This window comes from Nipponia nippon, unplaced genomic scaffold, assembly GCF_047370975.1.
Source record: "Nipponia nippon isolate SJK-2023a ecotype South Korea unplaced genomic scaffold, ASM4737097v1 scaffold_5, whole genome shotgun sequence".
Taxonomy (NCBI): domain Eukaryota; kingdom Metazoa; phylum Chordata; class Aves; order Pelecaniformes; family Threskiornithidae; genus Nipponia; species Nipponia nippon.
In genome coordinates this window covers 2775346-2788809 of record NW_028262369.1, presented here as the reverse complement: position 1 = coordinate 2788809, position 13464 = coordinate 2775346, and the positions used below count along the sequence as shown (strand labels likewise).

At 45.4% G+C, this 13464-nt stretch overlaps 1 protein-coding gene across 1 annotated transcript in view; it reads right to left on the bottom strand.

The window, feature by feature from the left end:
• Positions 1 to 13464, bottom strand: part of SLX4 (SLX4 structure-specific endonuclease subunit) — a 31269-nt gene that overhangs the window by 5735 nt on the left and 12070 nt on the right. The window contains exons 7-13 of the mRNA XM_087733249.1: positions 11730 to 11945; positions 10534 to 10748; positions 9024 to 9337; positions 7214 to 7496; positions 5712 to 5800; positions 2429 to 2575; positions 541 to 710 (exon numbers count right to left, since the gene is read on the bottom strand). Coding sequence (XP_087589375.1) covers positions 541 to 710; positions 2429 to 2575; positions 5712 to 5800; positions 7214 to 7496; positions 9024 to 9337; positions 10534 to 10748; positions 11730 to 11945 — 1434 coding nt within the window. The remainder of the gene's footprint in view (positions 1 to 540; positions 711 to 2428; positions 2576 to 5711; positions 5801 to 7213; positions 7497 to 9023; positions 9338 to 10533; positions 10749 to 11729; positions 11946 to 13464) is intronic.

Here is a 13464-nt window from a genome sequence, read left to right as displayed (position 1 = left end):
CATGCAAGCTTCGTGGCTTTTTGGAGTGACAGGGCACCTTTGCACATACATTTTGGCAAGACCCAACCATTTTCCCCCTGTACCTCAGCAACTGCTCCTATTTCAAGCTCTTTACTTTGCGCATGCCTAGGATCACGACGGAGAGCGTGGCTGACACAACACATTAGAGTTCTAAGCATCCAATGCATTCCGCATGTGTTGTTCACATTAAGCGCATCGCTAGTGCAATGTTTTGAGAATCACATATAGAAGATATGCTCATCATTGTCAACATCAGCTGTCAATAAACATCCTGAGACAAAACTCTTGGCAAAAGTCTGCTAAGGACATACTGAACACAGAAAATCTCGCACAGATACAACCTGAAGAGAGATTCATGGAAAAGATGAGGGTAGGATGTTCTTATGTGCAAGTTTCATTGAGGATGTAAGCAGAGGACTATGGAATTTGTAAGCCACTAAAACTGCAACGGAAGACATCAGCTTGGGGTCTGCGTGGCTGAAAGCATCAGGGGATCCAAAACACGCTCAGGATACAAACCTGGCAGCCAGAACCCCCACCTGGGGCAGCAGCCCAGCAGGGATGTCAGCGTCAGCAGCATAAAGGTATCGCAGGAACGCGCACACCGCCTCTCCTGTCACGTCACTCAGCAGCACACGGCGTGTCTGCGCGCTCCCATCCTCCTCCACTAAGAACCCTTGGCTGTGAACCTGGGGTAAGAAGGAAGCAAAGTCCGTTTGCTAGTAAAGGAACGGCAACGCCAGCATTCTTGTTCCTATCAGCTTACTCCTTTCGTTTGCCAAAGTCTTACCCTGGGACCAGGACCTGATGCCTCAGAGGGAAGCTAAGATGACCAGTTGTGCAGAGCTTCATATGGAACGGGCCATTTCCTTCCTGACCCTACAGCCGTTAGCTTCGATAAACTTTAACTACTCGTTTTAGTCACACATATAAAAGATGGTCTTAGAGTTCTCCAGTTAGTTTTGGAATCAAATTACTTCCCAGAGCACAATTTCCAGAGTTATCTACACCTCTCTACAAGCGAGCTTCCTCTGATCTGTTTTGAATTTACCTACCCTTGATGCACTGCCAAAACTCTAGTTCCCCTGGTGTCTCACAGGAAAAGAGCCACCATACAAATACTACTCCACTGAACTGGACCATTATCTGTGCGGGTCCAACTTGATCTCAGCTTTTGGCAAAAATGCCTCTCCAGTTCAATAAGGTCTCGCTTCCTTTGCAGCCAAATCACGTACTGTGCTATCTGAAACTCCCTCCAAAGTTAGGGGTCGCCATGCAAGAGAAAACACGAGCTCCAAAGTCATCTCTGATTAATTACTGTCTCCTTGTTACCCAAAATCTTCAATAAAGAAGAGTACTCCTTCACCTACACAGAAAATAAACATGAAATGCTGCTCTGCAGGTGGGGACTTGCAGGAAAACAACCCTCTGCAGGCATCAAAAATACAGCATAGGGCCAATCCCACAACTCTACCCACACAAATGATTCCTGCTCATGAAAACAGTGGATGGGAATGCTGAAGCCAGACAGAGGTGCAGGGAAATAATAAGGGAACATGGCTAACCCAATAGTTTTTAAAGTCCTTTGATTTGTGGGCGCATGCACATTTGTGAAGACCCCTTAAAGAATTCATATTAAGACTGCTGTCAGGCATATATGAACTTGCTTCCCCTCCCCAAACTTTCATGGACCCCTGAGAAATGGCCCAAATCACCTTGGGTGGAAACTACTGCCAACATGCATGAGGATAAAACTGAACTTCCCAGAAGGGCAGCTTTAAAGAAAGCTCCCTTTGTTAGGGAGCTGGCTGTACGGACTGGTGGCAGCTCCGTGAAAGGACAGGGTTCAAATATTAGGCTCAGTGCCTTTCACTGTCCCGACAGGAGGCTGCATAGAGCAGGCTGGAATTATTCAACCCAAAATGCTCCTGGGAACATAAGAATTACTTCACTAGCCTTGCAAAAAGCACAGTTCAGCGCAGCTACCTCCAAAGCAACTGTGAGAGTGACAAAACCTCTGTGTAGATTAAAGATTACATCATCTTTCTACTCCATACTCAAGCTTCCCAGCCTGGGTGACAGGCAGGACACACCAAGACGGACCAGGCAGTCTGTACTCACGCAGGTACAAAAATTCAAGGGCAAAAAGCACTTAGGAAGCTTCCTCCATTGCTCATGGGCAGAATGCGAGGAAGGATCCTTGTCTCCCCACAGTCTCCCCAGATAAAGTACCACATTTCCCACCACCTTCTCTGGATTCTAAGCTGAAAAACCACGGCAGGTCCAGAGGCACTTGCCATTAGGCCCAGCAGTGCTCCGTGCTGATTCTGTAGCATTAACTGATTGCAGGTGTGGGCAGTCTGGGCTTCCCTGACGCAGAGGGGGAAAGCGTGTCAGCAGTACTTACAACTTGAACGGCCTGTGGACACCGTGCGTACAACACAAACATGTGGGCATAAAGGACTTCCCCGCAGTCCACCTGGAACTGGACATCACTTAAGTGGGGGTTGTTGACCATTGCACTGAAATCTTCAGCCAGCAACCTGAGAGAGGACTAGAACACAAAGACAGAAGTGACGTTACAGCTGTCAAGCATTTCCCTGAAAAATAAGAAGGGAATAACACAGTTTATCAGCATTGCTGTACTGTGGGCCCCAGTCTGGATACACTGCCTTTGCCTCCTGAAGATAATCATCAGCGTTATCGACTTCAGGTCTTCCACACGACAAATAAGCAGACAAGTCTAACAGATATTTCTGGCTTTGTTTTCCTCCACTTTTCCACAGCCTGGCAACTGTGAAGAAAGGGCAGTCGTGTTGTATTCTACTGTACTTGTTCTGCCTTGTATTACAGCACATTATCACCCTCAGATCTTCACCACACCATTTCCTGATGTGGTCTAGCCACTGCCTACAGTTGGCCTCTTGATCTACTGCCTTCCACCACATTTTTAGGAAACTGTAATTTCCACTTTGAAGGACTTGAACTCAATTCACTATAATTAGAGCAAGAGGAAAGAGGATGACTCAGGGATGGGGTAATGAGCCTTCTCTCGTTCACTGGCTGGCAATGACAGCTGAGAAAAGCAGCTCTGCAACAAGGGGCTCACACAGAATAAAACTAATGTACGTGTCTAGTTCAAAGGAACTTATGTGCTTGTTACTGAAACCCCTTTTGAAAATTCTACTCAATTATAAAAAAGAAACATAATTTCTATTATCGTTCTGGAACCTCTTGCTGGAATTTTGGGGAGGGCTTGTTGACTGAGCTACCTGTGACCGGTTACCGGTGATGGTAAGGTCAGGCCTGGGGCATGCTGCCAAAGACAGCAATGATGAACGCTCTGTTTCTGCTCTGGAGCTGCTCCCAGGACGAACCCACCCCAGGCAATCTTCTAAAGACTCAGATCCCTCTCGGCAAGCGTTGTGGCTCTGGAGGTGGCCAGTGCTTCAGAGAAGTGTGAAATACCCTCAGCTCACGGTTGAGAGGCTGTCTGACTGTAAGTGGAAACCGGTTTATAGTTAACACACTCATCACTGACCTTGTGTTTTCCAAACCTACTGCAGAGCTGAGGAACTGCAAGTTTTATTCCAGTGAACATCTGCACGAGATGCAGTTCCACCTGGAACAACACAGCTCTTTATTTTATTAGCAGGTTTCTGCATTCGCAGTGGACTGTGGAAACCCAACCTTTCTACTCGCTCCAGCATGTGTTTGCAGGCAGCCAACACTAATTAGCAGCAAAACAGCAGCACACACCAGAACACTTCTTCCAGGCCTTCATAGGTGGGCTAGAGAAGACTCTGCATGTCGTGGCAGTGGTGTGGACTGATCTCCAAGGGGAAGACAGGAAGCTCAGTCTGGAAATTAATCTGATGTTTCTCGCTTTCTTATTCTTGGCAGGTAGGATACCTGCAAGACAGTACCTCAGGAAGCCAGCAAACACAGACTCCTGATGCTACGTTCCAGGCAGCAAGCCCAGAACAGCTTTCCTGCTGATGCTAAAATTATCAATCAGGAATGGGGAAATTAAACAAGGCTAGAAACCTCCTGGCTGCACCATTCTCTGTGCAAAGCAGACTGGTCTGAAGACAGCTCCGAGTGGGCACATGCTCCTGTCAGAGAACACACCAGAACACTCTCTCCTACCGAGGAGGCCAGCTAGACGGGACTCCACAGATGTGACAAGGGTCTTAAGCATGGGCGGGGGGATGTGTTACCAATGCAATGGATGTATTTGCTCAACATGGTTACACTCTGTGCTCATATAAAGCACAAATCTCTCCCACTGGCAATCCAACTCTTCAGCAACACTTCATTTGCTCAGGAAAACTATCATGGAATCAAACTAAATCTGATCATACTAAAAATGATCATACTGGTTTTGCTGGTAGCAACTGAGTTTCAACAACAGTATCAGAACAGTTTCTGTATTGCTAAAGGCCTCTGGTTTAATAGACTCAGAAGCTTATAAAACAAGACTTTTTTCCTGCTAAGGATTATTTTTTTTTTTAATACCCTCGAAGAATATCTAGAGTTTCTGTAACAAGTAGCTGGGATGCTCAAGTTTAGTAGATTCCCACCTCACAGAACAGTCTCCTTTTACAAGTCTCTTAATTCTGTTAGCACAATATGAAAGTGCTTTCTCAAGGCATCAAAATTTATCTGGCATCAAAAGCTACTAGCTTTCATGGCATGATTATTTATTATCAAACCGAAGATAATAAGTTTCACCAGGTAAAGTGGATGACCCTGGTAAGAAGATGAATTAGGGGGTTTTTATGTGCACTTCAACTGAAGAAAACTGATTATACATATCCACTGGTGCATCTGGGGTAAGATGTGGTCTACAGAACACTACTGGCGTGATAAAAAAATCATCTGTGACTTACTAGCCTGCATTCTTCACCTAGTCACCACAGAGAGGCACACTGATTTTCAAGCTAGATCCTCTGGTATGTGTCCCCACAATTGAGGATTTTCTATACTAAACCTGTTAAAACCTCACATTAGCAGCAAAAAAGTGCTCATCTTCCATGGACCTCACAGCATTCCACATCATCTACCAGGCTTTCATGCCAGATGAGAGAATTTAGTGCAAGTCAGGCAGTCCTTGCAAGAATTCTCTCTTCCACTGCAAGGCACGGCGTGGAGAGGAAGGTGACAGAGGAGGAACAGCTCCATTCGTTCCACCCGAAGTAGCTGAGTGTGTGAGCCTGCAGGAAGCACCAGGCAGCTCTGTCTCTCCTGGGCTGCAACCAATTTTCTCTCGGATAGGCTGGGCGTTAAAGCAGAGTACTGCCTAACGTGGTGCAGCTGCATCCCTAGCTCCTACCCCCAAATACTCTTAGTGCTATAACTTAACTCTTTAACCTGGTTCTCGTTATATAAACTATGCACAGATCGGCCTTATGTTACTGGTTGTTTTAAATCAGCTCTCTCACCAGGCAGGACAAGTACTGAAAAATCCACAGGCCTGCTTGTGGGCATCAGTGGAATACCACCACGTGTGCTGATCGCACCTGTGCCCACGGCGATTCCTGAGTGACCGGGAACCTTAAGCACCTCTTTGTTTCTATGGAAAGGAATGGGAAATATTCCACACTTCTATGAATTGCACAAATGCAATAGCTTCTTTTTTTACAGTGATAAATAAAAAAAAAAAAGGTGGAAAAAAGGGTTGTCCTTACTCTTTTACAGCTGCTCGTCAGGAGGCTCTTCTCTTTGGAAGGGGGCACAAAGCCACTGTGTGGAGTCTCGCTGGAAGTCAGTTCTTCTCCTCAAAGAAGAAAATGCATATCACAAATCACATACAACTTCTTTGTGAGACAGAGTGATGTAAGAACTCCTAACAGGATCCTTGCCATGTCAGCTCCCCGAGACAGCTGCTATAACCAGCCTAACGGAGCTGAAGGCTCAGCCTCTCCCTCACGCCTTTATTGGAGGGTTTGGCTCTGGGCTGTGACAGGTTGTGCGTACCCAAGTACCATTCAGCCAGGAGCAGCACCAACCTACTGCGGATCCGCGTGTGCCATAATCGTCCAGATGGAGGAACTGCGGAGCGCAGCATGCTTCTCTGCTTTCGCATCTCGGTTTTCCTCCAGCGGGGAAAAAAACCATGACACGGAGTGGGATGGGACATGCCATGGTCTCATCCTAGCAGACAGGGAGAATGTATCTTGGATCCGCATTTCAAGCTAGGCAAAATGCTGCGGGCCCTAGTGCTCAGAGGCAGCCAGTGAAATCAGTTTTGCACAGCCTGAGCCCTGCGGTAGTCTATGGAGTGCACAGAACAGGATGCAGAGCAACAGAAAAAATTAATGTCTTCAGAAATGGGTTTTGGTGCATTAGTGTCTGCACAGTGGTTTTTTTCACCTGGTTTCATTTACACACACAATACACATTTATGCGCGGAAATTATTTCCCTCACCTGGGAAGCTCTATCTCCACTGAAATCCCAGGAGTAGTTTTAGAGGACCAGGAATCATTTGGTGTACTTTAGTAAGGGAAGTGAGGAATACTATGCCCAAGTGAAAAAGCAGACAGGTGAACTTAGCAACCACGTTCTCTTTCACAGGTGAACAGGAGACACACAACACATTCTGCTGAACAGCCAGGCCATTTTAAGAGATATCATTGACCTTGAAATGTGCTGTTGTGCACCACCTGCAACTGTGACTGGGGACATTAGAGAGTTGCCCATAGAGGAATTCTAGATGTTGTATTTTTTCAATCCTGTATAGGTACAGATAAACTTCAGGTTTGTGTAATCGATGTACCAACATAAAATCATCCCTCTTGCACATCTCTCTCATCCAGTTGTCTCAAGACCTGAAAAGACAGTGCACATAACAGAAAGACTGTCCAAATAGCAGGGATGAGGATTTTGTCCCAGCTGTTGAACATGTCCAGGCTCCCTCCTGGCAGAAAATACTTTGATATCTTTAGGGGAATTTTAATATAAAATTTAGTATGTGCTGTCCAGGAGTTCTCTTAAATGCTGGGATTTATGAATCATTTCAGAAACGTCAGCTTGATTGTAGCTAAAGCTTACTGCAGAAAAATGTCCCCCCACAACATCACCTCTTGGATCAACAGCAACATCCTGTGGGTGCTGTCACGGCTCTCCTAAGTCTGGCTCTGGGTAGCTGAAGGGACTAGGGATGGGGCTCACAAAGCTGCCAGAACTTACCTGGCTGCTCCGCTGCCTCAACACGGCCAACATCAAGGTTCCACTGAGTAAGGGTAAGTCCTTCCCTGGCCAACTCAACTAGGTCCTGCAGGGTCTGAGCGTCCTTCTGGCTGTGAGATAAAAGCTGCCCATCTCCTTCAGGGCCTGACTTGGATTCATCAGAAGTTTGGCCTCCAACTTCTGTGCAAGTGGGTTCATGAGAACTGAGGTCAGGCTGAATTTGCTGGGATACTTTTGGCTGATCAGATCCCACCGATGGCAGAAGGTTCTCTGGCTTATGATTCTGATCAAGAGAAAAGGGAAAAAAAAGACACCAATAAATTAGGTCTCGTTCTATGTATTTGCAGAGCTCAGAGTACAGTCTCTACTTCATACTTTTGAAACATCTAGTAAAGGATTACAGAGCATTCCCCAGGTACAGGGGCTTCTGAGGAAAAAGCTCACTGCAGTTTTATGAAGGACTCTCCAGAGATAAGACAGCTCTGAACAGAAGAAAGGAAATGACAACAGAAAGTGCAGAAAAGGTGGTTTCTCCAGGAGCATGTCTGTGCAGGCAACTGCCAAGCAGGGAGAAAGGATGGTGGGAATGCTCCCACTCCAGCATCTAAATATTTCATTATAGCTGGAGTGCCTGGCAACAGTCACAGCTGAAGCTCTCCAGGTGCTTCTGTTCTGAGTTCTGAAATGCTTTTGCAGTTACATGTAGCTAAATCAAACTTTCACCTTGGAGTTGATATTTTCCAGGTTTTGTCTCTGTTTCCCAATAAAAATAGTTTTGTTTGTTTATTTCTAAGTAAAAATGGTTTAGCCATTTCTGTGAATGGAAAGAATCAGATGGGAAAACACGCTCTTGCCATGATTTTAAAGGCTTTTCTACGTTTTATTTTTAAACTACTCTGGCAGTTCATTTGGCTTGAAAGAAAGGTCAAAAATCTTCATAGAACGGAGCCCCTCCAGTACAGCCCTAGCCCGCGATAAGCCAGTGAAAATCTCTGGCCTTTGACTAGGGAAGAAGTATTAAATAAAGCACCTCCATATGCACAGTAGTTTTTGAATGGAAGCACCAAATTCTTCAAGAAAAGAATGAGGGAAGGAAGAGAAGTGAAATCCTTCTTCTCAGCGAGCAAGTGTGTCATGAGACTAAAAGAGCTTTGTCTACTTCTGTACGCACTTTTTATAAAAATACAGAGCACTGAAAGAGGCAGGAGATCTAGATGAAAACCAGAATGAAACAGTGGAACTGAAAACTGGATCAAAGCTCATATGCAACAAGAGGCAGCGGGATGCACAGGGAAAGCCTGAAGTGCAAATGCTTCACTTTACAACTCCAGGTGCTCCCACCTTCTCCTCTGTGCAAGACAAATATCAGTCTTCAGTTTAAACTTTTCACCCAGATCCTTGCTGAGTGCAACACACCGGCAAAGCTCATACTAGAATTAATCAGAGAAAAGTGCCAAGAAGGAAAACAAAGAGTCAGGCTGCTGTGAACATGGACTAACTAGTGGCAAAATGACCACAATGGGGTCCCTTTACTCAGTACTCTCTGTTCCCATCAGTTATATTTTCTGAAAGCTTGAGGAATAACGTGGTAACGTGAGCCGTGGCCTCCTCTCTGAAAGGGAGAAATGAAAGTTCAAGATCATACAACCTAACTGTGTAAGACCAGGGGACGACAGGGCACAAACAGCGAGTATCAGTATGCAGAGCCAGGGGATCGCTCGTTTAAATACCGAATGAGGAAACAGCAGGGTTACAGGGCACATGAACTAGGGCACACAAGTACCAGAGCACGGACAAAAGAGCATCGCACCTGCACAGGCTTCCAAGGCACAATTGGAGGGGTTAATCCAGCAGCGTAGAATGATTCGGGGTCATAGGGTCCTGTCAGAGCGCTGATATTCCACAAAAAGCACTCCCTGGTTTTGGACAACGGCAAGAGCCAGGTTGCTTTCCCAGATTCATCCTCCAAAATCCTACTTGCGGGAAGGCGAGGGGTGGGCGGGAATTCCACCTCTTCTGCAAGCAGCATAGCTACTCGCTCTTCGATCCTTTTGCGGGCCTTCTCCGGGTCCTGAAGCAGTAATGGTGGAGGTGCAGTTGGGCCTCTTTTACGCCGTTTTTTCTCTTTAAAAAGAAAAGGAAGAGGAACCCAGATAAATAAACAGCTGAACACATGGGGCAGAGGAGCTCAACATGCCCGATCCTTCAGGTGGTGTAGTCAGTAACGACCAAAAGGCAGCTACAAGCTGAACACAACTCTGAAGACTTCTGCAGGTAGTCCGAAGCCTCACATCGCCCTTACGGGAGAAATGAACTCCAGGAAAGACTGACTCCGGCTCACACACTGCTCTGCTGCCTGTTGGGAGCAGTCACATCTCTACAGAAGCTGAGCATTACAGAAGCAGCTGATACCCATGCAGTCTACCTCCCAGACCCATGGCATGGTGCCTGTAAGGCACTTGTCTAAATCCCAGTGCTTCGCAAAAAAGGGAGAAAAAAAATGCCAACAAATTCAGGAAGGACTCTTTTTTTTGTGTACAGGTCACTGATGATATCAAACCACAGCTCACAGGAACACTGAGCAGCTTTCATTTGGAAATCCTGTGTCTTACTACCTTTGCCTTAATCATAGAATACCAGGTTGGAAGGGACCTCAAGGATCATCTGGTCCAACCTTTGTAGGCAAGAGCAACCAAATCCCAACCCCAAATCCAACTGGCAGTACCTACTGGCAGAAGGAGACCTGAGCAGGGTGATAAAGAGTGAAGTCTCCCCTCTATGCAGCACTCAACACTCCCCTAGCAGCTCCCTTTCTAAACACTCTTCCCTGTCTTCCTTTCTAAACCTTTTTGCACATTGAAATGGCGAAGCACATGCTCAACAGCATGTAGTATACACGTCTGTTACAGAAAACAGAGATAAGGCTGAAAAAGCTGCATTAACGCAGGTTGCAGCACGATGAATAGGAAAAAATCTACTGCAGGAGAAATACCAATAATCTTTTCATGTTATTTCTTTTCACTTCCACAGTTTACAAGAAACAACAGCTTATCTTAAGAATATTTTACAGATTCAAAACAATTAATCAGTGAAAAAAGCATAAGATTCCTAAGAGATTTCACTAAAACCCATGGACATCCTGCAGGCTTTCTTGACTGTGTGCGGATACTGCATATTGCTGAAGCTCTGACAGCTTAAATAAAACAGAAACAGGGCTGTCATCCCTCCTGTACCCAATAGGAAAGTTTTAGTGAAGAGCAGGCTGTTACGTTACTCCTCCAACATCACAGCCTTTGACACTAACTCACTTTAACACATACCTGATCCTGGCTTCCATTTGATTGGCAAAGCAGCCACTGGTTTCACATTTGTAACTGATTTTGCCTGTTCCTGCTTTTCTTGCTCCAACAGAGAGCGTGACATTGCCATAGCAACCAGCAAATCTTCATCCTTAGTCTCCAATTTGGCCCTCTTCTGCATTTGCTTTGAGTCCTCTTTGGAGGAGCCTTTTCGCTTTGACCTGCTCGGTTGATTGCTGAAATACAAGAATGCAGCAGGAAGCCTAAGTTAACGTGACTGGATCGGAGACAAGAAACACTGAGCACTGCAGACCAGCTGCTCGACTTGCTCAGAGAGATTCCCGTATCCAGGGTAATGAGAAACTATTCGCTACTTTCTCCCCTAGCAGAGAGCAAAGGATTTCTTATCATCCATGGAATTTAGAGCAATTTAGAGAAAATCTTATTTTGAAAAGGTAAGCACAAGACCACAGCACTGATGTAAGCGTCTGCTATCTCCACCTTGAATGCTTTTTTGTACCAAAGGGGAAAAAACAAATTGAAGCAGGGCAAAAACAAGATCACCAGAAAATGCTCTCCCACTCTTCTGCTTCCACAGGGAACAGGCAACGGTCCTTCCTCAGCATAAAGGGACTTATGAGCCCTTCTACAAATTCAGTCAGGCACCGCTTGCTGTACTCCCAAGATTCTGCTCAAACGCAAGACAGCAGATGCAGCTCTGTGCCGAGCACATTTCAAACCATCACATCTGTTTCCTCCGTGGCTCGGGGTGTAAAGCACGTATATCCAGTACAGCCACAAGCTGAATAGCTGAGGCCTTGGCACGACAGATGCTCGGGAGAGACTGCATACTCGTACTATGCGGTTTGCTTAATAAGCTCAAACACACCATTCAGCTTCGCTGTGTAATTGCCTCATAGAGCACGAATATTTCTGACAAACCAGTGTAAGATTATTTACTCCCTGTTTTGCTCCTGCCTGCTGACTTTTAAAGTCATCCACCACCTGACCACTTCTGAAGGAAAGCAAGATGATTTCTCCAACTAACTACCACATTCTCCTCACGTGGTACTGGGTCACGGCTCTGCCTGACCTTCTTCAGACTTGGAGCCCACCCAGCCTGCGAGTCTGCCTTGCTTCTACCCTTCATCCCCAGAAGCACAGGGTCATCTCAGGCCAAAGAAAGTAACCAGCATCTCTTATTTTCACCAGCTTACCTGGGACACTGAGGAGGTGCATCACCAAGCGAGGACACCTGCAACTGCACTGCCTGAAGAAGCAGCTTAGGAGGAACATCCATCTCGACGGCGCAGCGTTTCAAGTGACTGACTCGGCTCTGCGGGGTTTGGAACTGCTTCCCGCAGATGGGACATTCAGGGACCAGTGGTTTGCTGGAGGATGACATCTGCGCTTCTTCCATCTCATCCAGACACCTGTGAGATGACGGCAAAGCTTACCTCTGAAGACTTTAGAACTGTCCACGCTAAGATTTAAACCATTGTAAAGAAAAGGGAGCACAATCATCCCTAATATCTGCAACAGCCAAAGAAACATCCCCTAAAGACACAAGAATTATGTACCCGCCACTGCAATGAATATGATGTATAACAGCTACATGGAAATTATGGCCTCAGAGGCATATTAAAAACACATTGCTCAGAAGGAAGTGCGGGTAATAACCTTCTTAACTTCACTGCGTGTCCATCACCTAATCCCTTTTTCTGCATTCATTCTAACATTCCAGCTAACTTACAAACCACCGTGAATAAAAGAATCACCCTACCAGAGAAATGGTGAGTCTTCCTCACCCGAAAGAGGACTACTTCTTGTCCTTCTTACTCCTTTTGCAGGCACAACCACACGCAGTGTCAAGAATGCAAACATTTTCAAGTCCGATGTCTCGCTTGACAAGGACAGTGTTTTAAGTCACAGAAAAGGGACCAGTCAAAATGAACACTGCGCTTAAGAGTGAAGGATAATGAACTCCTAATAATTTCTGGTAGGCCAAAACTATGTAAAAAATTTTAATGGTTCTTTTTCTGTCCTCTCCAAAGAGATTCAGGGTGTGAAATCCTGGATCTGCAGTACCTGTTATAAAAATCACTCCCTGATTAGGTGATGACACACACTACCTACGCATACAGGGTTGTGCAAGAGACCGTTCATCCGACGTACCAGGACTGGTGATTACTAGTTTGCCAGTGCATCCATCCATCTACAGCTTTACCTCTCATGATGAAGACTGCTATCAAAAAATCCATTCCTAATATAACCTTGTAATCTCATCATATGATTACATGCTTAATGTAATGTTCAGAAAGCAGACTTAATTTCCAAAAAACATTTTTGACACACTGCCGCTGTTTTACAGCCTCTGTCCTCTCGAGCAGCAGTAAATAGCTGAAGACAGAAACAGCAATGACACCTCTAAAGCTGCGGCTGCAGATAACCCTAATGAATGTGAGCCACTCAATAACGTGATGTAGGACTGGACAAATCAAATCACTCTTGCCCCCTGAAAGTGCTGGAATTAAGAAATTAAAATGATTCAAATGCGCTGTTTCTGATAGTTTCTCAACAGAGAAGCACAGACTTTTAACTTACAAAGAGCTATCTGTACATAATATATTAACTGCACTTGATATTTACCACTAGGAAAACTGTTAAATTAAGGTCACTAATTTCAATTTAATTGCATACATTCTGACAAAAGGGAAGGCAGGGACACCTTCCCATAGCCTCTCTACTCTCATGGTCAAAGCTCTGCAGTACGAGCTAGTCAGATACTGAACAGTATCACCTTTCCCTCAGCTAAGAGCTCAGATATGCAGGACATACTAGATGTCCTTAGACAAACAATTTTTAGCAAAACAGATCAAACATTACTTTGTTGGCTGAAATCAGTAGATCTCAAAATCTGCAGCAGTGGGTCCTCATTAATTTTGCTAGCCA